Source organism: Somniosus microcephalus, chromosome 13 (assembly GCF_052327205.1).
Source record: "Somniosus microcephalus isolate GS21.2 chromosome 13, FLI_Smic_1.0, whole genome shotgun sequence".
Taxonomy (NCBI): domain Eukaryota; kingdom Metazoa; phylum Chordata; class Chondrichthyes; order Squaliformes; family Somniosidae; genus Somniosus; species Somniosus microcephalus.
This window is the reverse complement of record NC_140999.1, coordinates 181,122,986-181,146,515: the sequence shown is the minus strand read 5'-3', so window position 1 is coordinate 181,146,515 and position 23,530 is coordinate 181,122,986. Positions and strand designations below refer to the sequence as shown.

The window sequence follows — 23,530 nt, the reverse complement described above, 5'->3', positions numbered from 1 at the left end:
CGCTGGCTCCTGGTGTTCAAATCCCTCCAACTTAAAATTCTCATTCTTGTGTTCAAATCCCTTCATGGTCTCGCCCCTCCCCATCTCTGTAACCTCCTCCAGCCCTACAACCCCCTCGGCCAACCCTGCGTTCCTCCAACTCCGGCCTCTTGTGCATCTCCCGCTGCCTTCGCCCCACCATTGGCTGCTGTGCCTTCAGCCGTCTAGGATTTAAAGCTCTGTAATTTTCTCCCTGAACCGCTCCGTCTCCACCTGTAGGACCCTCTTTAAAACCTACGTCTTTGACAAAGATTGCAGCTAGCCCTCCTAATATCTCCTTCTATGGCTCGTGTCAGTTTTTACCTGACTGCACCTCTGTGAAGCGGCTTGGGATGTTTTTATATGTTAAAGGCACTATATAAATGCAAGCTGCTGTTGTTATTATTCCTTTCTCTGCACCAATTTTATTCCGTCCTGTTGGCCTACAGTCCCACATGAAGCCATTATTGCTGCCTGAACCAGGATATTGACCAGCTCAAGAGGACATTGCAGCCGAGCCTGATCCTGTCCTCACTGTATGTCCACAAACATGCACGTGCAGCTGGGGGGAGGGGGGGTCACTGGATAGCAAGAGAAGGAGGAATCCCTCCCTAACACGGGGATGCTGAGGCAATTAGAACAGCTCCACCACCACCCCGAATGAGCCCATCTAACTCAGCAAAGGCCAAGGGTTGAACCCGAGGTCTGCCTTTAGCTACTCACTGCTAGAAATCGCTTGAGCCCATCAGGGGAGCTGGCCGATGGGAGTTTTCAAAAAATAAAAGATAGAACCAAAAATGACGTCAACATTGATTTTAATTTTTTTTTTTTTTAAATGAGCGTCTGTAAAGGATTCCAGTAATGAGACTTTCTTTAAAACCACCCCTGACCAGCACAGGGTTTTGTAACTGTAGGAGATTTGCAATGAACCATTATACAAGTGGCATGGGATGTGTAGAAGGGAGGATTCTGGCAAGGCTGTTACAGAACTCCTACACTTCGCAACAAAAGACGGTGAGGTCATTGGTATTCACCGTGCCAGATGCGGTAGCCAACCTGAAAGCAGTTTTGGTTCGTCTTTCTGCACAGCAAAGATGAAGGTTACATAACAGCAAATTGCTCCTGACTCAGGAATTCTAGTCACAAAATTCAGCCTTTTGTTCTGTGCTTCTCCAAAGACGTTTTCTAAAGAAAAAGCTAAGCCCCCCACCTCCCATTCCAATCCACAGCTGAAACATATCCCGCAGAACAGTCATAACCTCGAGCCAGAAATCATTGCAAATGTTTGCGCTGCTGGCTCTTCACCTTTTCACCATTCATTCTATATTTTGTCCTGCAAACAACAACAACTTGTATTTATATAGCGCCTTTAACGTAGTAAAACGTCCCAAGATGCTTCACAGGAGCGTTATTAAACAAGATTTGACACCGAGCCACAAAAGGAGAAATTAGGACAGATGACCAAAAGCTTGGTCAAAGAGGTAGGTTTTAAGGAGCGTCTTAAAGGAGGAAAGAGAGGTAGCGAGGCGGAGAGTTTTAGGGAGGGAATTCCAGATCTTAGGTGGAGTCCAGAACCAGGGGTCACAGTCTAAAGGATAAGGGGTAGGCCATTTAGGACTGAGATGAGGAGGAATTTCTTCACCCAGAGAGTGGTGAACCTGTGGAATTCTCTGCCACACAGGACAGTTGAGGCCAATTCATTAAATATATTCAAGAAGGAGTTGGATATATTTCTTGAGGCTAAAGGGATCAAGGGATATGGGGAGAAAGCAGGGACAGGGTACTGAATTTGGATGATCAGCCATGATCTCATTAAATGGCGGAGCGGGCTCGAGGGGCCGAATGGCCTACTCCTGCTCCTATCTTCTATGTTTCTTAGGGCCCAGGCAGCTGAAGGCACGGCCGCTAATGGTTGAGTGATTAAAATCGTGGATGCTCAAGAGGTCAGAATTAGAGGAGCGCAGATATCTTGGTGGGGGGGAGGAGTTGTGGGGCTGGAGGACATTACAGAGATAGGGAGGTGCGAGGCCATGGAGGGATTTGAACACAAAAATCGAGGCGTTGCTTAACCGGGAGCCAATGTGGGCCAGCGAGCACAGAGGGTGATGGGTGAACGGGACTTGGTGCGAGTTGGGACATGGGCATGCTTTCATATAGAACCATAGAATAATTGATCCTTGAACAGAGCTGTTTGCAAAGGGATGCCATTCTAACTGTGACCAGCGTAAAGTACTTCAGCCTTTTAAAAATGGTGGATACAAGAGGGCAAGGGTCATCCACATTGGCCGTTTAACAACAAAAAAAAACCCAAACCAAATTGAGTTGGAAATCAGGTTACACGGGAAGGTTAAAAATAAATAAATAAATGAATAAATAAAAGCTAAGCTCAGACTGTGCCCGAGATTTGCCCTTTTTTCCTTACAGCTTGCACTGTGTCATAATGTGCTACACTTTCACTGGGGCTGGGAGGAAGCCAGAGAAAGTTGATTAAATCTATCTTTTAGATTCTCAGGCACTACGCTACAACCTCAGTCACCCTCAAACCATCAATTTATTTCCCCCCACGGTCACTCTTGCGGAGAGTAAAAACGGGGCAAAAAAACACTGCAGGCAAGATAAGCGTTTGGACCACTTGTCCGCAGCCACCTTTTCAACAGTAGATTTCTCTTCTCTTTACCAAAAGGCGATGCCCTCACAGATGCGGATGTCAGTACTATTTAAGGTCAGCACTTCACTTCTTTAGAATAGGCTACCTAAAAATGCTGAAATCACTTCCTGATAAATCCAAACAGCTACTTTGCCAAGAAAAGTTCTTGGATCATAATGTCTATCAACTACAGAGTAACAAAAAAACCCTGCAAATTTTAGTCCATAGGTCATGCGAACGCTGTGTTTTATTTTCCCCCCAGTTAGGGAATCAGTCACCAAATCCAGCCAGTCCCACCTGATCTCCAGATTAACTGAAGTGACAGACACCAAGTTAACCGTGTCTCGTTACTGCCTAAAACACAATACCCGACTGCAGGAACACGCTAAGCTCCTCAAAACACGGGATGTAGTATCAGAAGCTCGAACCAGATTTGTAAAACTCCCTGTATATTTTCCCTTTGGCCGATTGTTAGTGGTAGAACTATAACATTAGCAACTCTAATAGCAATGACAGCGTACAATCAATAATTTTGTTTTTTCTCCTCCCCCCGCGCCACCTCACACACACACACACACACACACAAAGTTCTTCTCTTCCTCTCCTGTACCTAGAAACTAATGCAATATGATGCACATGCAGAGCTCATCAAGTGGCAATTCTCCCTGGTTGAACCTACACAGCAAATGCCGACAGACTATTAGGCCCTAGGGGGAAAGGGCTGGTCTTTACAGCTGAGCCCCATCGTAATGCCAACTAACATTCCCATGTGCACATTTTCTACCAAGGCTCCCTGGATAGTGACGAGATGCAAATAACTCGGTGGATTCTCCGCCTCTACAGCTCTCTGTCCGTTGCACCACTGCTACCAACCCTCGATACCAGCTGATCTCTGGGCCTGCGTGGCTTAATAACAAAACCAAATGATGAGTTTACTCACTGACCAACGAGCAGAGCTCAAGCAATTCAATCTTAATAGACCAGCACTGTATAAAATCCTGCATTTTGCATAAAAGGTGCTTTGATTTTTAAACGGTGCTGCTGTGCTGGGCAACATTTGTGGCAATGGAGTCACTACATTTATCGGTGAGCTCAGTACTTTAGAAAAACATACAAGATAATGGGGTGCAAATAAAAAGATCACAAATACTGGAAATCAGACACAATTAACAGAAAATACTTTACAGACACTCACTAGCCTGCTGTGTGTGTTAAGAGAAAAGATAGGTTAACATTTCAAGTGTGTAACCCTTCATCAGAACTGGCATTTAAACACTATACTTGTGCAGGAATCCTTTACAATGAGTTGAATTGGAATTAGTTTGATCTCGACAGCATTAGAATTTTGTACAAAAGGTGCAAATGGGAGGTGGTTTCATCTATTGAATTCTATACAATGGGGGTGAATAAAATATGATTTAGTACACAGGAACCATTCATTCAGCCCCTCGAGCTTGTTCTGCCATTCATTTAGATCACGGCTGATCTGTACCTTAACTCCATTTACCCACCTTTGATCCATACCCTTAGCTAACAATCTCAGTCGTGGAAATTTCAATTGACCCAGCATTCACAGCCTGTTGGGAGAAGAGTTCCACATTTCCACTATCCTTTAGGTGAAAAAAGTGCTTCCTGATTTCACTCCTAAATGGCCTAAATTTTAAGCTTGTGCCTCCCTGTCCTGGATTCCCCCACCAGAGGAAATAGCTTCTTTGTACCTAATTTATCGAAATCATTCTATCATTTTACACACCTCAATTAGATCACCTAAACTCAAGGGGATGCAACCCAAGGTTATGCAATCTGTACTCAATTTAAACTAATACAAAAGCAAAATACTGCAGATAGAAACATAGAAGATAGGAGCAGGAGTAGGCCATTCGGCCCCTCGAGCCTGCACCGCCATTTAATGAGATCATGGCTGATCATCCAAATTCAGTACCGTGTCCCTGCTTTCTCCCCATATCCCTTGATCCCTTTAGCCTTAAGAAATATATTTAACTCCTTCTTGAATATGTTTAAAATGAATTGGCCTCAACTGCCTTTTGTGGTAGAGAGTTGCACAGGTTCACCACTCTCTGGGTGAAGAAATTCCTCCTCATCTCTGTCCTAAATGGCTTACCCCTTATCTTTAGACTGTGACCCCTGGTTCTGGACTCCCCCGCCATCGGGTACATTCTTCCTGCATCTAGTCTGTCTAGTCCTGTTAGAATGTTATACGTTTCAATGAGATCCCCTCTCATTCTTCTAAACTCCAGCGAATATAAGCCCAATCAACCCAATCTCTCCTCATACGTCATTCCTGCCATCCCAGGTATCAGTCTGGTGAATCTTCGTTGCACTCCCTCCATGGCAAGAACATCCTTCCTCAGATAAAGTGACCAAAACTGCACACAATACTTAAGATGTGGTCTCACCAAGGCCCTGTACAACTGCAGCAAGACATCCTTGTTCCTGTACTCGAACCCTCTCGCTATGAAGGCCAACATTCCATTTGCTTTCTTAACCACCTGCTGCACCTGCATGCTTACCTTCAGCGACTGGTGCACAAGGACGCCCAGGTCTCGTTGCACTTCCCCCTCTCCCAATCTATTGCCGTTCAGATAATAATCTGCCTTCCTGTTTTTGCCACCAAAGTGGATAACCTTGCATTTATCCACATTATGCTGCATCTGCCCCATCACCCAACCTGTCCAAATCATACTGGAGTTTCTCGGCATCCTCCTCACAGCACGCATGCCCACCCAGCTTTGTGTCTTCTGCAAACTTGGAGATATTACATCTAGTTCCCTCGTCTAGATCATTAATATATATTGTGAATAGCTGGGGTCCAAGGACCGATCCCTGCAGTACCCCACTAGTCACTGCTTGCCGCTCGGAAAATGACCCGTTTATTCCAACTCTTTGCTTCCTGTCTGCCAACCAGTTCTCTATCCAAGTCAGTACCTTACCCCCAATCCCATGTGCTTTAACTTTACATGCTAATCTCTTATGCGGGACCTTATCGAAAGCCTTCTGAAAGTCCAAATGCACCACATCCACTGGTTTTCCCTTATCTATTTTACCAGTTACATCCTCAAAAAATTCCAGTAGATTAGTCAAGTACGATTTACCTTTTGTAAATCCATGTTGACTTTGTCCGATCCTGTCACTGCTTTCCAAGTGCTCTGCTATTACATCTTTTATAATGGACTCTAGCATTTTCCCCACTACCGATGTCAGGCTTATAATTCCCCGTTTTCTCTCTACCACCTTTTTTGAATAGTGGGGTTACATTAGCTACCCTCCAATCCATGGGAACTGTTCCAGAGTCTATAGAATTTTGGAAGATGACCAGCAATGCATCTACTATTTCTAGGGCCACTTCCTTAAGTACCCTAGGATGTAGATTATCAGGCCCTGGGGATTTATCGGCCTTCAATCCCGTCAATTTCCCGAACACCATTTCCCTACAAATACTGATTTCATTCAGTTCCTCCCTCTCATTAGACCCTATGTTCCCCGACATCTCCGGGAGGTTATTTGTGTCCTCCTTTGTGAAGACAGAACCAAAGTATGTATTTAATTGGTCTGCCAGTTCTTTGTTCCCCATTATAAATTCCCCTGATTCTGACTGCAAGGGACCTACGCTTGACTTCACCAATCTTTTTCTCTTCACATATCTATAGAATGCTGGAAATCTGAAATTAAAAACAGAAAATGCAGGAAATACTCAGCAGGTCAGGCAGCATCTGTGGCGAGAGAAACAGAGCTAACGTTTCAGGTCGATGGCCTTCGTCAGAACTGTTTTTATTTCAGATTTCCAGCAGCCACAATATCTTGCTTTTGTAGTAAGTGTTTAATTCACAGCCACTTCTCACAATTTAACCCTTTTAGCTCTGGTATCCCTTTGATACATCTGCACTGAGATGGGATCAATCGTCGGCGAACTCCATGGAGTGACTGCCCAACTGGAATTCTACACAATGGGAGTAAATGTGGGAAGAAGCTCTGTTCTACTAGAATTAAGTACAGCTCCAATTAAAATACTGCGTAAAGGGTGTAACAATTGCAAGCCCACTGTGGGACCATCGACTTAACATGCAAGTCCAAAAAGGATGCACCACCTCCCGGGCTGCAGGTGGGTCCCACCAAGTGGGACAAGAACACCACACAACTTCACTCCTATACAGTGCGGGAAACAATTAATTCAACAAACTTAAAGGCAAAAACAGATCTACTCCCCTTCCTCTTTAATGGGCATTGCCCTTTTAAATTTGGGGGGGGGGTATTTTGTTTAAATCTTAAAAGGGGCTACATTGCCATGCTAGTTTTTTGGTCCCCAAAATATGGTTTTCCACCTTTCCCCTCCCTCGCAACAGAATCACAGCACAGAAGGAGGCCATTCGGCCCATCGTGCCTGTGCCAGCTCTTTGTTCAATTAGTCCCATTTACCCCCTGCTCTTTCCCCACAGCCCTGCAATTTTTTTTAAAAGTATATATCCAATTCCCCTTTTGAAAGTTACTATCGAATCTGCTTCCACCACCCTTTCAGGGCAGTGCACTCCAGATAACACACACACACACAGAGCATTAACCGTGAGCCAAGCCGGGCACTTACTTTCACCTTCCACTTTCTCGGCTCCCCGGCTCCAGATGATCTGGCGGGTCTCCAGCTTTACCTGCAGCGTCTTCCTCTCGGGCCGCTGCGACTTCTTGGAGTAGAACAAAGTCATGACGGTGCCGACTTCCAAACTTCTGCACAGCTCGGCGATCTGGGTTTCGCTCTGGAGTCCATGATCCTGCTGCAGCAACCCGTTGTGGAATAGCCCCCCTGCAACAGCCATGTTCTCTCTCTCTCTGTCTGTCTTTGTTTAAAAATAATGCCTCCCCCCCACCCCCCAAAAAAAAGAAAAAATACACAAATTGGAGAGAGCGAAAAAAACACCCTTAAAATTAATTACAAGCAGCCCGGAGCGCTGCAAGCAATGAGATTTCAGGGTCAGTTTCAATTGTCCCGGTGCACGCGATCCAGGGACCCGGGAGACAAAGCTTCTCAAAGCCGCAAGCTCGTCTTGCAAACTTCGCTGTGTGCATGGAGCGCCCTTTAAACCTCCAAAAAACGCCCTATTTCCACCTCCTCCCCCCTTTCCCCCTTGATCTATATTTTGCTTCCTCCGCTGTCGTTATCGATTATATATATTTAAAAAAATACAGCTCGCTGCAGCAATAACATATCAATATATTTTTTTATATAAAAGGCGACGGTCCGGAAGTATGGCTGATGGCAGTTTCTTGGTGATTTCACATTCTCTCCCCGTCTGCCCTCCAACCAACCCAGGCTTGAAAACAAAATCTCAAAATGAATTTTTGTTGTTGTTGCAAAAAAATCGGCTCCCTTTCCAAAGGGTTTCGGTCTTCTCACTCCACTCCGATTGCTGCTATCCTGCCAAGGAGCCTGCGTTCACAATCCATATGGTCAAATGATTCACAAATGCGATACTTTTCACCCTCCCCCCGGTCCAAACAATGAATGCCGCACTTCAGATCTCGCTGTCTGCGAGCACACTAGCCCTGCATCACCAGGATTTTCACTGCAAGCACAGCTCAACCAATTCGATCACCAACACCCACCCCCCTCCTCCTTCTCCTCCCCCACTCCTCCTTATCAAGTGGCACATCCAAAGCAGCATTAGCAGAGAGGAGGTGGAATGCAACACCTCACACACGCTGCATTTTTGAACTTTGCAAGCTACATGCACCTATACACCAGCCTTGCCACCAGCTACAAGGCACAAGTCAGGAGTGTGATGGAACACTCATGTGCCTGGATGACTCAAGAAGCTCGACACCATCCAGAACAAAGCAGCCCGCTTGATTGGCACCCCATCCACTACCTTAAACATTCACTCCCTCGGTGCACCGTGGCTGCAGTGTGTACCATCTACAAGATGCACTGCAGCAACTCGCCAAGGCTTCTTCGGCAGCACCCCCCAAAACCCACGACCTCTACCACCTAGAAGGACAAGGGCAGCAGGCGCATGGGAACACCACCACCTGCAAGTTCCCCTCCAAGTCACACACCATTCTGACTTGGACCTGTATCGCCGTCCCTTCACTGTCGCTGGGCCAAAATCCTGGAACTCCCTTCCTAACAGCATTGTGGGTGTACCTACACCATATGGACTGCAGCGGTTCAAGGCGGCGGCTCACCACCATCTTCTCAAGGGCAATTAGGGATGGGCAATAAATGTTGGCCTTGCCAGCGACGCCCACATCCCATCAATGAATAATAAAAACACACAAAGATGCCCTGTCACTTGGGAAGGGTGCAACACCCCGCAACAAATCCAGTAAAACGGATCAGAGGGTTGGACATTTAAGAAAAGTTGATGAGCAAAAGATAATAACAGCAGAGAGGAGTTGGTTGAGAGGAATACTGGGAGTATTCAGGATGGAAGGAATCAAAAATGATATAATAAGAACATGGCTTGGATATAGGAACAGGAGGAGGCCATTGAGCCCCTCGAGCCTGTTCCGCCATTCAATGAGATCATGGCTGATCTGCGACCTAACTCCATATTACCCACCTTTGTCCCATAACCCTTAATACCTTTGGTTAACAAAATATCAATCTCAGATTCAAAATTAACAATTGATCTAGCATCAATTGCCGTTTACGGAAGAGAGTTCCAAACTCCTACCACAAGCAAAAACACTGATACAGAAGATCCAAGAAAGACGACTGCAATGGTTTGGGCATGTTTCAAGAACAGAAACAGTTAGAATGCATTTCATGGCTCGTGCACACAGAGCGACAGGAAACAAGTGGTTGAGGAAAACCAAAGCAGCGCTGGCTAGACAATATCAAGAGTGACTTGGCACAGAAAGGGATACAGATGACTGAAGCGGCCAGGCTAACTCAGAAGCAACAAGAGTGGAATGAATTAATTCGGCCCCATCGTTGCTGCGGAGCTGGCAGATGGGAATTTAGTAGTCGTACTAGAGGTGCCAGCCAAGGCTCAGTGGGTAGCACTCTCACTATTATTAGAGTCAGAAGGTTGTGGATTCAAGTTCCACTCCAGAGACTTGAGCACAAGATCTAGACTGACACGCTACGAACATAAGAATTAGGAGCAGGAGTAGGCCATATGGCCCCTCGAGCCTGCTCCGCCATTCAATAAGTTCATGGCTAACTCCACTTTCCCGCCTGAGCTCCATATCCCTTGATCCCCCTAGAGTCCAAAAATCTATCGATCTCAGCCTTGAATGTACTCAAAGACTCAGCATTCACAGCACTCTGGGGTGGAGTATTCCAAAGATTCACAACCCTCTGAATGAAGAAATTTCTCCTCATCTCACTCTTAAATGGTCAACCCCTTATCCTGAGACTAGGCCCCCTAGTTCTAGACTCTCCAGCCAGGGGAAACAGCCTCTCAGCATCTACCCTGTCAATCCACCTCAGAATTTTATATGTTTCAATGAGATCACCTCTCATTCTTCTAAACTTGAGAGTATAGGCTCAATCTACTCATCATAAGACAACCCTCTCATCCCAGGAATCAATCTAGTGAACCTTCGTTGCACCGCCTCCAAGGCAAGTATATCCTTCCTTAGATAAGGAGACCAAAACTGTGCACAGTACTCCAGGCGTGGTCTCACCAAGGCCCTGTACAATTGTAGCAAGACTTCCTTACTCTTATACTCCAACCCCCTTGCAATAAAGGCCAACATGCTATTTGCCTTCCTAATTGCTTGCTGTACCTGCATGCTAACTGTGTTTCCTGTACGAGGACACCTAAATCTCTCTGAACACCAACATGTAAGAGTTTCTCACCATTTAAAAATCTTGTTTTTCTATTCTTCCTACCAAAGTAAATAACCTCACATTTCCCCACATTTTACTCCATTGCCACCTTACTGCCCACTCACTTAACCTGTCTATATCCCTTTGTGTTCTCCTCACAGCTTACTTTCCCACCTAGCTTTGTATCAGCAGCAAACTTGGATACATTGCACGCCGTCCCTTCATCTAAGTCATTAATATATTAAACTCTAGCACAGTACTAAAGAAGTGCTGCACTGGCAGAGGTGCCGTCTTTCAGATTCATGACTTACATTCAGAGCATGGGGTCAGGGGACAAGTAGCAGAATGGATAGCAAGCTGGCTACAAGAGAAAAGAGAGTAGGGGTTAAAGGTTGTTACTCAGACTGGCAAATGGTGGGAAGTGGTGTTCCACAGGGATCAGTGAACAGGAACACTGATGTTCACCATTTACATAAACGATTTGGACTCAGGAATCGGAAGTACAATTTCAAAATTTGCAGATGACACCAACTTGAGGGTATAGTTAATACTGAGAAAACCATGACAAAATACAAGACAACATTAATAAACTTGCAGAATGAGCATGTAATTGGCAAATTCATTTCCATATAGATAAGGATAAGGTGGTGCATTTAGGTTGGAAGAATAAGGTGGCCACATAATCCCTGTTAAAATAAGAATCTAAATGGGGTAGAGGAGCAAAGGGATCTAGGGGTGCAGATACACAAATCACTGAAAGTAGCAGTTAACATTACATAGGATCCCATAGGATATACAGCACAGAAACAGGCCATTCGGCCCAACCAGTCTATGATGGCATTTATGCGTCACTCGAGCCTCCTCCCGTCTTTCCTCATCTAAATCTATCAGCATAACCCTCTATTCCCTTCTCCTTCATGTGCTTGTCTAGCCTCCCCTTAAATGCATCGATACTATTCGCTTCAACCACTCCCTGTGGTAGCGAGTTCCACATTCTCACCACTCTCTGGGTAAAGAAGTTTCTTCTGAATTCCCTATTGGATTTCTTGGTGACTATCTTATATTGATGGCCTCTAGTTATGCTCTTCCCCACAAGTGGAAACATTCTCTCTGTATCTACTCTATCAAAACCTTTCATAATTTTAAAGACCTCTATTAGGTCACCCCTCAGCCTTCTTTTTTCAAGAGAAAAGAGACCCAGCCTGTTTATCCTTTCCTGATATATAAACCCTCGCATTTCTGGTATCATCCTTGTAAATCTTCTCTGCACTCTCTCCAGTGCCTCTATATCCTTTTTATAGTATGGTGACCAGAACTGTACGCAGTACTTGAAGTGTGGTCTAACCAAGGTTCAATACAGGTTTAGCATAACTTCCCTACTTTTCAATTCTATACCTCTAGAAATACACCCTAGTGCTTGGTTTGCTTTTTTTATGGCCTTGCTAACCTGTGTCGCTACTTTTAGTGATTTGTGTATTTGTACTCCGAGATCCCTTTGTTCCTCTACCCCACCCAGACTCGCGCCCTCCAAGTAATAAGTGATCTCCCTATTCTTCCTTCCAAAATGTAATACCTCACATTTATTTGTGTTGAACTTCATTTTCCAATTATATGCCCATTCTGCAAGTTTATTAATGTCCTCCTGTAATTTGTTGCAGTCCTCCTCAGTATTGACTATCCCCCCCAAATTTGGCGTCATCTGCAAATTTAGAAATTGTGTTTTTGATTCCAAAGTCTAAATTGTTAATATAAATTGTGAACAGTGGTCCCAGCATTGATCCTTGTGGAACACCACTTCCCAACTTCTGCCACTGTGAACAGCTACCCTTTACCCCTACTCTCTGCTTTCTGTCTTGAAGCCAGCTAGCTATCCACTCTGCTACTTGTCCCCTGATCCACATTCTCTGACCTTGTTCTTCAGTCTATTATGGGGTACCTTATCAAAGGCCTTTTGAAAATCTAGATAAATCACATTTACTGCATTATCATTGTCTACTCTCTCTGTTACCTCTTCAAAAAATTTAATGAGGTTGGTCAAACAAGACTTTCCCTTTTGAAATCCATGTTGACTATTCATAACTATGTTTTTGGTTTCTAGATGTTCTTCTATTTTCTCCTTTATTAGGGATTCCATTATTTTTCCTACTACCGATGTTAAGCTGACTTGGCCTATAATTCCCTGGACATGTTCTATCCCCCTTCTTAAATATAGATATTACGCTAGCTATCCGCCAGTCCTCTGGCACTACACCTTTTTCTAATGAATTATTAAATATGTGTAGTAATGCCTCTGCTATCTCTTCCCTAGATTTTTTTAAATGTGTGGATACAATCCATCCGGACCAGGGGTTTTATCCTTTTTAAGTTTGATTAGTTTATTTAATATATCCTCTCTTTTTATTTTAAATACACTTATCTCATTACTAATCTCATCATCCAATGTCATTTCCATCTGTTCTATCTCCCTGGTAAATACTGAAGCAAAATAATTATGTAATATTTCTGCCATCTCTTTATCGTTACCTATGGTATTATCCTGTCTATCCCTTAATGGCCCTATTCCCATCCCAACCTTTTTTTTATTGATGTGCCTATAAAATATTTTACTACTTTGTTTTATGTTCTTTGATAATTTAATTTCATAGTTCCTCTTTGCCTTCCTAATTGTTTTTTTTATTTCTCCCTTAATCTCTTCATATTCTCCCTCATCATGCACTCCCCTGCTGTCTATGTACTTAATGTATGCCTCTTTCCTTGCCCTCAATTGTTCCCTTATGGCTTTATTCATCCATGGAGTCTCATTAGTGTTTAGTTTGTTCTTTCCTTTTAGCAGAATATATTGTTCCTGCACTCTGTTGAACACGGTTTTAAATGTTTCCCATTGCTGTTCTACATAATTGTTTGCCAATATTGTTGTCAATTTCCCAAGTTCTATTCTCAGCCCCTCAAAATCAGCTTTTCTCCAATCTATTACCCTGGTTTTCATCATACTTATGTCCTTCTCAATTATCATCTTAAAGCATATTATATTATGGTAACTATTGCCTAGATGTTCCCCTACTTTTACTTCTCTTTTCTGCTCTGGTTCATTCCCCATTACTGGGTCCAATAGCGCATCCTCCCTGGTTGGGCTTTTTACATATTGGGTTAGAAAGAAGTCCTGTACACATTGTAGGAACTCCATTCCCTTATCCCCTTTACCTACCTTTTCTGTCCATTTAATATCGGGGTAGTTGAAATCCCCCATGATTATTATTGTATTTTGTTTTTTACTCATTTCCCTAATTTGTCTGCATATTTCTTCCGCCACCTCCCTTCCACTACCCGGCTGTCTACCCATATGGATTCTATTTTTGTCTTGCTGATAGCTGTGTCACTTTTTTCTACTGCCATTATGTTATCCCCAATAAGCACAGTTACTCCACCTCCCCTTTTTCCCTCTCTATCTTTTCTAAATATGTTATAACCTGCAATGCTTAATTCCCAATCCTGATTTTTCTGAGCCATGTCTCAGTAATACCTACTATGTTTGTTTCCTCACAATGCATGATTGCCTCCAGCTCCCCATGTTTTATTACTATGTGCATTGCTGTACAGACTAACTAATTTTTAATAGGATTTCCTCTCACCTTATGTTTAACCATCTTTTTAGACTCCTGTTCTATAACTATTTATTCCCTTGCCATCAATGTGCTCCCTTACTTTATTCTTTCCTAAGCTCTCTTTTCCTGTTTAGTTTATAATTAGGCTGGTTACGTTTCTCGTAGATTCCCTCCCCACATCTTACTAGTTTAAAGCCTTTTCCATCTCCCTATTCACCCTTTCCGCTAGGACACAGGACCCATCCCGGTTCAGGTGGAGCCCGTCCCATCGGTACAGCTCCTTCCTGTCCCAGAACTGGTGCCAGTGTCCCATGAAAAGGAACTTCTCTTTCCAACATCAGCCCTTTAGCCACGTGTTAATTCTCCTGATCTGTCTGCTTCTTTGCCAATTTGCACGTGGCCCGGGCAATAATCCAGAGATTATTACCCTCGAGGTCCGGCTTTTTAATTTAGAGCCTAACTCCAGTTACTTTCAGCAGGACCTCCTCCCTGTTCCTACCTATGTCGTTTGTTCCAACATGGACCACGACAACTGGATTTACCCCCTCCCTTTCCAAGTTCCTCTCCAGCCACCGTGAGAGATCCCTTACCCTGGCACTGGGTAGGCAACACACCCTTTGGGATTCTCATTCTTGGCTGCAGAGGATGCTATCTATCCCCTTATTTATAGAGTCCCCTATCACTACCACATTTCTATTCTGCTCTGCTCCCCTTTTTGGACAGCCTTCTGAGCCACGGTGCCTTGGCCTGCAATGTGGCTGTCCTCCCTGCAGTCTTTCTCCTTGTTCTCACAGGTAGCGAGTACATCGTACCTGTTGGACAGGACCAGTGCCTGCAGGACCTCCTTCTCAACCTCTCCTAAATCCCCGCTACCTGGCTCCCGAACAGTCACACCCTCCCTTTCTTGAACCTGTGCTTTCCTCTGGGGGGTGACTGCATTCTGGATACAACTGTCCAGAAATTCCTCCCCCTCCCTCATGAGTCGGAGTGTCTCCAACTCGCACTCCAGCTCAATGACTCTGAGCCAGAGAGATTCGAGACGGAGATATCTGCTGCAGATGTATTCGCTCGGGACAGTCTCGCTATCCACAAACTCCCACATACTGCAGTCCAGACAAACAACCTGCCCTGCCATATCTTAGTCTAGCCTTATTTTATTTATTTTATTAGTTAAAGTCTTTATTCAATGATTATTTATAGTTATATTCATGAGTTTAACTAGTTAAGCTATAAATTTAATACAGTACTTTGTAGTTTCCCACACCTCGTTTAAACCACTGTCCTAGGTTAGAGAGAAAAAAAACCTTACTACTCACCAACCAATCACTTACCTGCTGTCATGTGACATCACTCCTGTTTTTTTGGAAATTGTTGAAGGTTCGGCCACTGCTGATACCGCCTCCAATTAGGTCCGTGCTGCCCGGTCTCCCGCTGTTTTAATACCGCTGCCGCTGATTCTGCCTCCAATTAGGTCCGTGCTGCCCGGTCTCCCACTGTTTTAATACCGCCGCCACTGATACCGCATCCAATTAGACCATAAAAAAACAAAGCACTGGGGTTCATTTATAGAGGGACATAATTGAAATGCAGGGAAGTTATGTATTGAACCTTGGTTAGACCACACAGAGTACTGTGCACTGTTCTGGTTTCCATATTACAAAAAGGATATAGAAGCTCTGATGAAGGTGCAAAAATAATTTACAAAGATGATACCAGAACTGAGAGGTTATACCTATCAAGAAAGATTGAACAAGCTGGGGCTCTTTTCTCTGGAAAAAAAAAAAAAGGCTGAGGGGTGGGCTAATCGAGGTATTTAAGATTAGGAAATGGTTCGATAGGGTAGACATAGAGAAGATGGTTCCACTTGTGGGGTGAGACCAGAGCTAGGGTCCATAAATATAAGATAGTCACTAATAAATCCAATAGGGAATTCAGGAGATACTTCTTTATCCAGAGAGTGGTTAGAATGTGGAACTCGCTACCACAGGGAGCAGTTAAGGCAAATAGCATAGATGCATTTAAGGGGAAGCTAGATACCCAAGAGGGAGAAAGGAATAGAATATTATGCTGATAGGGTTAGATGAAGAGGGGTGGGAGGAGGCTTGTGTGGAGCATAAACACCGGCACGGACCAGTTGGGCCTGTTTGTGTTCTGTACATTCTATGTAATTCTATAATGGGTTCCCAAAACTGCTCACAGTATTCTACCTGTGGCCTAACCAATGATTTGTATGAATTCATCACTACTACTTTATTCTTGTACTCTGCCTCTAATTAAAAAACCCAAAATACTGTTGACCTTTTTTATAGCCATTTGTAGCTGCACTTTCAGAGATTTATGCATTTCGCCCCCTAGGACTCCCTGTTCATCCACATCCTTAAGTGTCCTTCCATTGAATATATACTCACCTTTTTGTTTCCCTCCCATAGTGTATTACCTCACACTTATCCACATTAAGTTGCATCTCCCACCTGTCCGCCTATCCTGCTAACCTGTATGTTCTCAAGTCCTTCTCGCTGTTTGCCAAACATTCTACTTTTGTGGGTCAGCAGATTTAAAGATCGTGTTCCCTATACCCAAGCACAAATCATATACACACACACACAAATACAGTGAGAACAAAAGTGGGCCCGGCACTGATCCGTGGGGTACATCACTTCCAATCCTTCTCCAATATGAGCAACAGTTAACTCTGCCTGTCAGCCAGCTTTCTATCCATGCTGCTATATTTCTTGTACCATATGCCTGAGCCTCCTATGAGCCACCTTATCAAATGCCTTCTGAAAATCTATTACAGTGCATCTATTGCATCCCTTTTATCTTTCCAACATTTTACACCCACGCCAAAGAGAGGTGACAAATTTTCATTGCAAGACGACAGCGTGGATTGTGACACAGATGAGCATTGTTCCATGACTCACAGGAGGATAATAATACAAGAATTCTGTCTTCACAAAGGAGGACACAAATAACCTCCCAGAGATGTCGGGGAACATAGGGTCTAATGAGAGGGAGGAACTGAAAGAAATCAGTATTTGTAGGGAAATGGTGTTAGGGAAATTGACAGGATTGAAGGCCGATAAATCCCCAGGGCCTGATAATCTACCATCCTAGGGTACTTAAGGAAGTGGCCCTGGAGATAGTAGATGCATTGCTGGTCATCTTCCAAAATTCGATAGACTCTGGAACAGTTCCCAGGGATTGGAGGGTAGCTAATGTTACCCCACTATTCAAAAAAGGTGGTAGAGAGAAAACGGGGAATTATAGACCGGTAAGCCTGACATCGGTAGTGGGGAAAATGCTAGAGTCCATTATAAAAGATGTAATAGCAGAGCACTTGGAAAACAGTGACAGGTTCGGACAAAGTCAACATGGATTTACAAAAGGTAAATCGTGCTTGACTAATCTACTGGAATTTTTTTGAGGATGTAACTGGTAGAATAGGTAAGGGAGAACCAGTGGATGTGGTGTATTTGGACTTTCAGAAGGCTTTCGATAAGGTCCCGCATAAGAGATTAGCATGTAAAGTTAAGGCACATGGGATTGGGGGCAAGGTACTGACTTGGATAAAGAACTGGTTGGCAGACAGGAAGCAAAGAGTTGGAATAAACGGCTCTTTTTCCGAGTGGCAGGCAGTGACTAGTGGGGTACCGCAGGGATTGGTCCTAGGACCCCAGCTATTCACAATATATACATTAATGATCTAGATGAGGGAACTAGATGTAATATCTCCAAGTTTGCAGACAACACAAAGCTGGGTGGGCATGTGTGCTGTGAGGAGGATGCCGAGAAACTCCAGTATGATTTGGACAGGTTGGGTGATTGGGCAGAAGCATGGCAGATGCAGTATAATGTGGATAAATGCGAGGTTATCCACTTTGGTGGCAAAAACAGGAAGGCGATTATTATCTGAACGGCAATAGATTGGGAGAAGGGGAAGTTCAACAAGACCTGGGTGTCCTTGTGCACCAGTCGCTGAAGGTAAGCATGCAGGTGCAGCAGGCGGTTAAGAAGGCAAATGGTATGTTGGCCTTCATAGCGAGAGGGTTCGAGTACAAGAACAAGGATGTCTTGCTGCAGTTGTACAGGGCCTTGGTGAGACCACACCTTGAGTATTGTGTGCAGTTTTGGTCGCCTTATCTGAGGAAGTTTGTTCTTGCCATGGAGGGAGTGCAGCGAAGATTCACCAGACTGATACCTGGGATGGCAGGAATGACGTATGAGGAGAGATTGGGTTGATTGGGCTTATATTCGCTGGAGTTTAGAAGAATGAGAGGGGATCTCATTGAAACTTATAAAATTCTAACAGGACTGGACAGACTGGATGTTCCTGATGGCCGGGGAGTCCAGAACCAGGGGTTACAGTCTAAGGATAAGGAGTAAGCCATTTAGGACAGAGATGAGGAGGAATTTCTTCACCCAGAGAGTGGTGAACCTGTGGAATTCTCTACCACAGAAGGCAGTGGAGGTCAATTCATTAAATATATTCAAGAAGGAGTTGGATATATTTCTTAAGGCTAAAGGGATCAAGGGATATGGGGAGAAGGCAGGGACAGGGTACTGAATTTGGATGATCAGCTATGATCTCATTGAATGGCGGAGCAGGCTCGAGGGGCCGAATGGCCTACTCCTGCTCCTATCTTCTATGTTTCTATGTTTTGGAATGATGAGAGATCAATCAGCCTTTCAAGCTCCTTCACCGTAGAGGTTGGTCCTGCAGGAAGATTCCATCTCTGCCTCAAAATTGCCAATCAGATATCTGCATTTTATACAAGATTTAAGTTGATCAGTGTCAGCTTTGGCTCAGTTGGTCACGCACTTGCCTCAGATTCAGAGGGTGGTGGGTTCAAGTCCCACTCCAGAGACTTGAGCCCATAATCCAGGCCGACACTCCCAGTGCAGTACTGAGGAAGTGCTGCACTGTCGGAGGTGCCGTCTTTCGGATGAAACATTAAACTGAGGCCCCGTCTGCTCTCTGAGGTGGACGTAAAAGATCCCATGGCATTATTCCGAAGAAGAGCAGGGGTCATCATCCCTGGTGTCCTGGTCAATATTTATCCCCAAATCAGCAGCACAAAAAACAGATTATCTGGTCATTATCACATTGTTGTTTGTGGGAGCTTGCTGTGCGCAAATTGGCTGCCGCGTTTCCCACATTCCAACAGTGACTACACTTCAAAAAGTACTTCATTGGCTGTAAAGCGCTTTGAGACGTCTGGTGGTCGTGAAAGGCGCTATATAAATGCAATTCTTTCTTCTCGACGCCCTCTTGCATTTTAAATCTGTGCAGTTCCATGTTTAGGTAATTCATATCTTCCACTTTTACTGCCATAGATCAGTTTAAAATTAACGACCCTACATATATCAGAATGTTTTATTTTTAAAAAGCTGTTGCTTTAGCTCTCCCTGATGTCCCAGTGGATGAATACAAAGTATTAACAGCACAGAAACAGGCCATTCGGCCCAACTGGTCCGTGCCGGCGATTGCGCTCCACACCAGCCTCCTCCCATCCCTCTTCATCTCGCCCCAGCAACATACCCTTCTATTGCTTTCTCCCTCGTGTTTATCTCGCTTCCCCTTAAATGTATCTGTGCTAGTCAAACTAGTCCTTGTGGTAGCAAGTTCCACATTCTAACCACTTCCTAGTAAAGAAGTTTCTTCTGAATTACCTATTGGATTCATTAGTGACTATCTTATATTTATGGCCCCTAATTCTAGTCTCACCCACAAGTGGAAACATCTTCTCTACGCCTACCCTATCAAACCCTTTCGCAATCTTAAAGACCTCTATCAGGTCACCCCTCAATCTTCTCTCAAAATACAATAAATATTATTGAGGCATAAAGACCAAGAAGGTGCCAAGTTCAATTCCTAGTGTCAATCAGGGCACGAAATTGGTGTCAGCGTCAACTTGGCAACAAGAGCCCGGGTGAAAAGAAAAAGACTTGCATCTGTACGGCGCCTTTCACGACCATCGGATGTCCCAAAGTGCTTTACTGCCAAGTGTTGAAGTGTAGTCACTGTTGTAATGTGGGAAATGCGGTAGCCAATTTGGGTGGGGAAGTGAAAAAGAAAATCAGCCAGGATTCCCTCTCCTGATTGCTGTCCTATGACCCTGCGTGCATGTGGACATTGGGTGAGGAGAGAATTAGGCTTGGCTATGATGTCCCCACTCCACAATCACATAGCTTCCCACATTACAACAGTGGCTCCACTTCAAAAACACTTCATTGGCTGTAAAGCGCTTTGAAAAGTCCAGTGGTCGTGAAAGGTGCTATATAAATGCAAGTCTTTCTTTCTTCCAACATTTAATGTTTGCTGGGTCAAAATCCTGGAACCACCTAACAGCATTGTGGGAGCACCTTCACCACACAGACTGCAGGGGTTCAAGAAGGTGGTCCACCTACCATAGAAGATAGGAGCAGGAGTAGGCCATTCGGCCCTTCGAGCCTGCTCCGCCATTCAACGAGATCATGGCTGATCATCCAAACCCTAACACCCGGTCCCTACACCGACAGCCATCCCACCCAAGCCCTATCCCCGTAACCCCGCGTATTTAATCCCCCCTAACACTAAGGGCCAATTTTTTTATCATGGCCAATCAACCTAACCCGCACATCTTTGGACTGTGGGAGGAAACCGGAGCACCCGGAGAAAACCCACGCAAACACGGGGAGAATGTGCAAACTCCACACAGACAGTCACCTGAGGCCGGATTTGAACCCGGGTCCCTGGCGCTGCGAGGCAACAGTGCTAACCACTATGATCATATTGTGCCTTCAGCTCCTCATACTGAGTCTCCAGGGCAACTAGGGATGGGCAATAAATGCTGGCCTTGCCAGCGACGCCCACATCCCACAAACGAATATAGAAAAAAGATAACATTGATCGAGAGTTTCACTACACTGCACTTTCTTTTCTCTCGGTTTGAGAATCATTTCCTGGAGGGTTTAAACACAGGAAAGATGATGTCAGGACGTTATAGAAACAAAATAGTACACTCATTGATCAATTGTGCACAGCGCTCATCCAGTCCCGGCTGGCTTTTCTAATGTTAAATTGACGCGCATGACAGCCCTATTCCTGGGACTAGGGACAGGGTCACTGGCAAGGCTTGGAAGCTAAGCAGAGCCAGGCCTGGTTAGTACCTGGAGGGGTGACCATCAGGGAAGACCAGGTGCAGAAGGTCACGGAAGGAGCCCCGGGAGGGGCGGCTGGTGAGCAGGCCCGGGCGTTGGGCTGAAGATTGTCGGACAGGAGGAATGGTGGAAATGGAATGGCGGCGCGCACAGACGCAGCGGCTTTGCTTCTCCCAGGACGGTGCTATTTACGTTAATGTTAATGTTATTGGTACTGGACTCATGGGAGCTTGCAAGATCACATTTCGTTGTTCATGTACTTGTGCATTGTACAATGACAATAAAGTTGAATTATGAAACTCTGAATGGGCCGCGCAGCCCCCTAAAGGGGCCGCACACCCCCAAAAATTAGGGGGAGCTTTACTGTCCATCATGTCTGTGCCACTCTACTAGAGCAATCCAAAACTACTCCTACTCTTCCCATGGCCCTATATTTGCTCAGCTTCAAATACTTTGCCAATTTTCCTTTAAAACGAGCTGCCTTAACTTTGCTCTGTGTCAAAGCATTCCATGCTTCAACAATCCTCTGTGTAAAAAAAATTCTATTCATCTCTTTCCTCACTTTCTTAAATTAATGACTCCTTGTCACAAAGTCCCCGAACCAGAGGAAATAATTTCCCCTTATTCTTTCCAACAAAACTCTGCCTACATAGAATTTAATGTTCAGCAGCAGGGTAACCTTACACCCAGGTCACTAGCACCTAGGCCACTGGATATTATTGCAGCCAATGGGAAACAGCCCCCCCCACCCCACCCCAAAAAAAAAATCGGTTCTAGGAGCCAATGTTCCCGGTAATTTTTTTTTTCTGGTGCGCGGTCCCTTTAACGGGCTGCGCGGCCCATTCAAATTTTCGTGCCCCCGTGATTTCTTGCATTGAAAAGCCGGCGAGTGGCCGCACGGCTTAGCAGGATCGCTGCTCAGAGCCAAGCAGCATTTAGATGAGCACTTGAAACTCCATAGCATACAAGGCTACGGGCCAAGTGCTGGAAAATGGGATTAGAATAGACAGGGCTTGATGGCCGGCGCGGACACGATGGGCCTCTTTCTGTGCTGTATAACTCTATGGACTCAATCACGGGTGTTCCGACCAACAGTTTCCCTTCAACCAACACCAGCAGAAACAGATCAGCTGGCAATTTGTCACATTGCTCGCAGTGGGCCCTTGCTGCAGACAAACATGGCAGCCACATTCACCTACATAGCAACTTCAAAAGGAATTCATGTACGTAAAGCACTTTGGGACGTCCGACGAGAGAGAGAGAGAAAGAAAGAAAGAAAGACTTGCATTTATACAGCACCTTCCACGACCATCGGACGTCTCAAAGCGCTTTACAGCCAATGAAGTACTTTTTGAAGTGTGGTCACTGCTGTGATGTGGGAAACGCAGCAGCCAATTTGATCACAGCAAGCTCCCACAAACAGCAATGTGATAAGGACCAGAGAATCTGTTTTTAAGTGATGTTGGTTGAGGGAGACAGATTGGCCAGGACATCGGGGAGAACTCCCCTGCTCTTTTGAAATAGTGCCCGTGGGATCTTTTACATCCACCTGAGAGAGCGGACGGGGCATCGGTTTAACGTCTCATCCAAAAGACGGCACCTCCGACAGTGCAGCACTCCCTCAGCACTGCACTGGAGAGGTGAGGCGGTGCTATAAAAATGCAAACATTCCATAATAACTGACATGAATCAGTTATTCATGAAAGAAAGACTTATGAAATAATACTGAGCGGCCTACGGGTGGCGCTGTCCAGGGAGAGTATAAATACTCGGGCACGGGCCCAGCTTGCGCAGGACATTCTTAACAGGAACTAGTGAAGGACACAACTAGACCTCCATGTTGTAAAACAGTTGATTAAAGCTTTGTTTAACGCTTAGACCAAGTGCCTAGTAGTTTTCTTATGTCAATAACCAAAAGCTCGTCATTACCGAGCATAAGGTAACATCAGAACATTCGTGCTAATAATTTTTGCTTTCACGGGGTAGAAACTAGGGCTCGCACCACAAACAGGAGCCGATACTTCCCCCTCCCACAACTGCATCCCACCAAAGCCCACAAGCACTAGCAATGAAAAACATACCCCATCAGAATGAAGAGTGCCACTACTACTACTTCGTATGGCTGAAGTAGATGTGGAGAGCAACAACTGTAATCTTACTTTTTAGGTGGTTAAGCCAGATAATTGCATCAGGATTAGTGGAGTGCATCGCTGTGATGCCTCCTTCGTATTTGTGAATCGGGCACGGAGTCGTTTTATGTTCCATGGTCTGTCCCGGGCGACTGCAGTTGCACACTGAAGAGCTTTTAATTTTCCATTTGTGCATCAAGTATCCGGA

The 23,530-nt window shown here is 44.8% G+C and overlaps 1 protein-coding gene across 2 annotated transcripts in view; it reads right to left on the bottom strand.

Moving 5' to 3' along the window:
- Positions 1-8,230, bottom strand: part of plcg1 (phospholipase C, gamma 1) — a 171,071-nt gene extending 162,841 nt beyond the window's left edge. Inside the window, exon 1 of one of the 2 annotated variants that reach the window (XR_015080675.1) lies at positions 7,266-8,230. Coding sequence is in view for 1 of the 2 variants with exons in the window: in XM_086005717.1 (XP_085861843.1) it covers positions 7,266-7,491 (226 nt within the window). In the remaining variant the exon portion in view is untranslated. The remainder of the gene's footprint in view (positions 1-7,265) is intronic. The other variant, XM_086005717.1, reaches the window with a different exon arrangement.
- Positions 8,231-23,530: the final 15,300 nt, after the last annotated feature.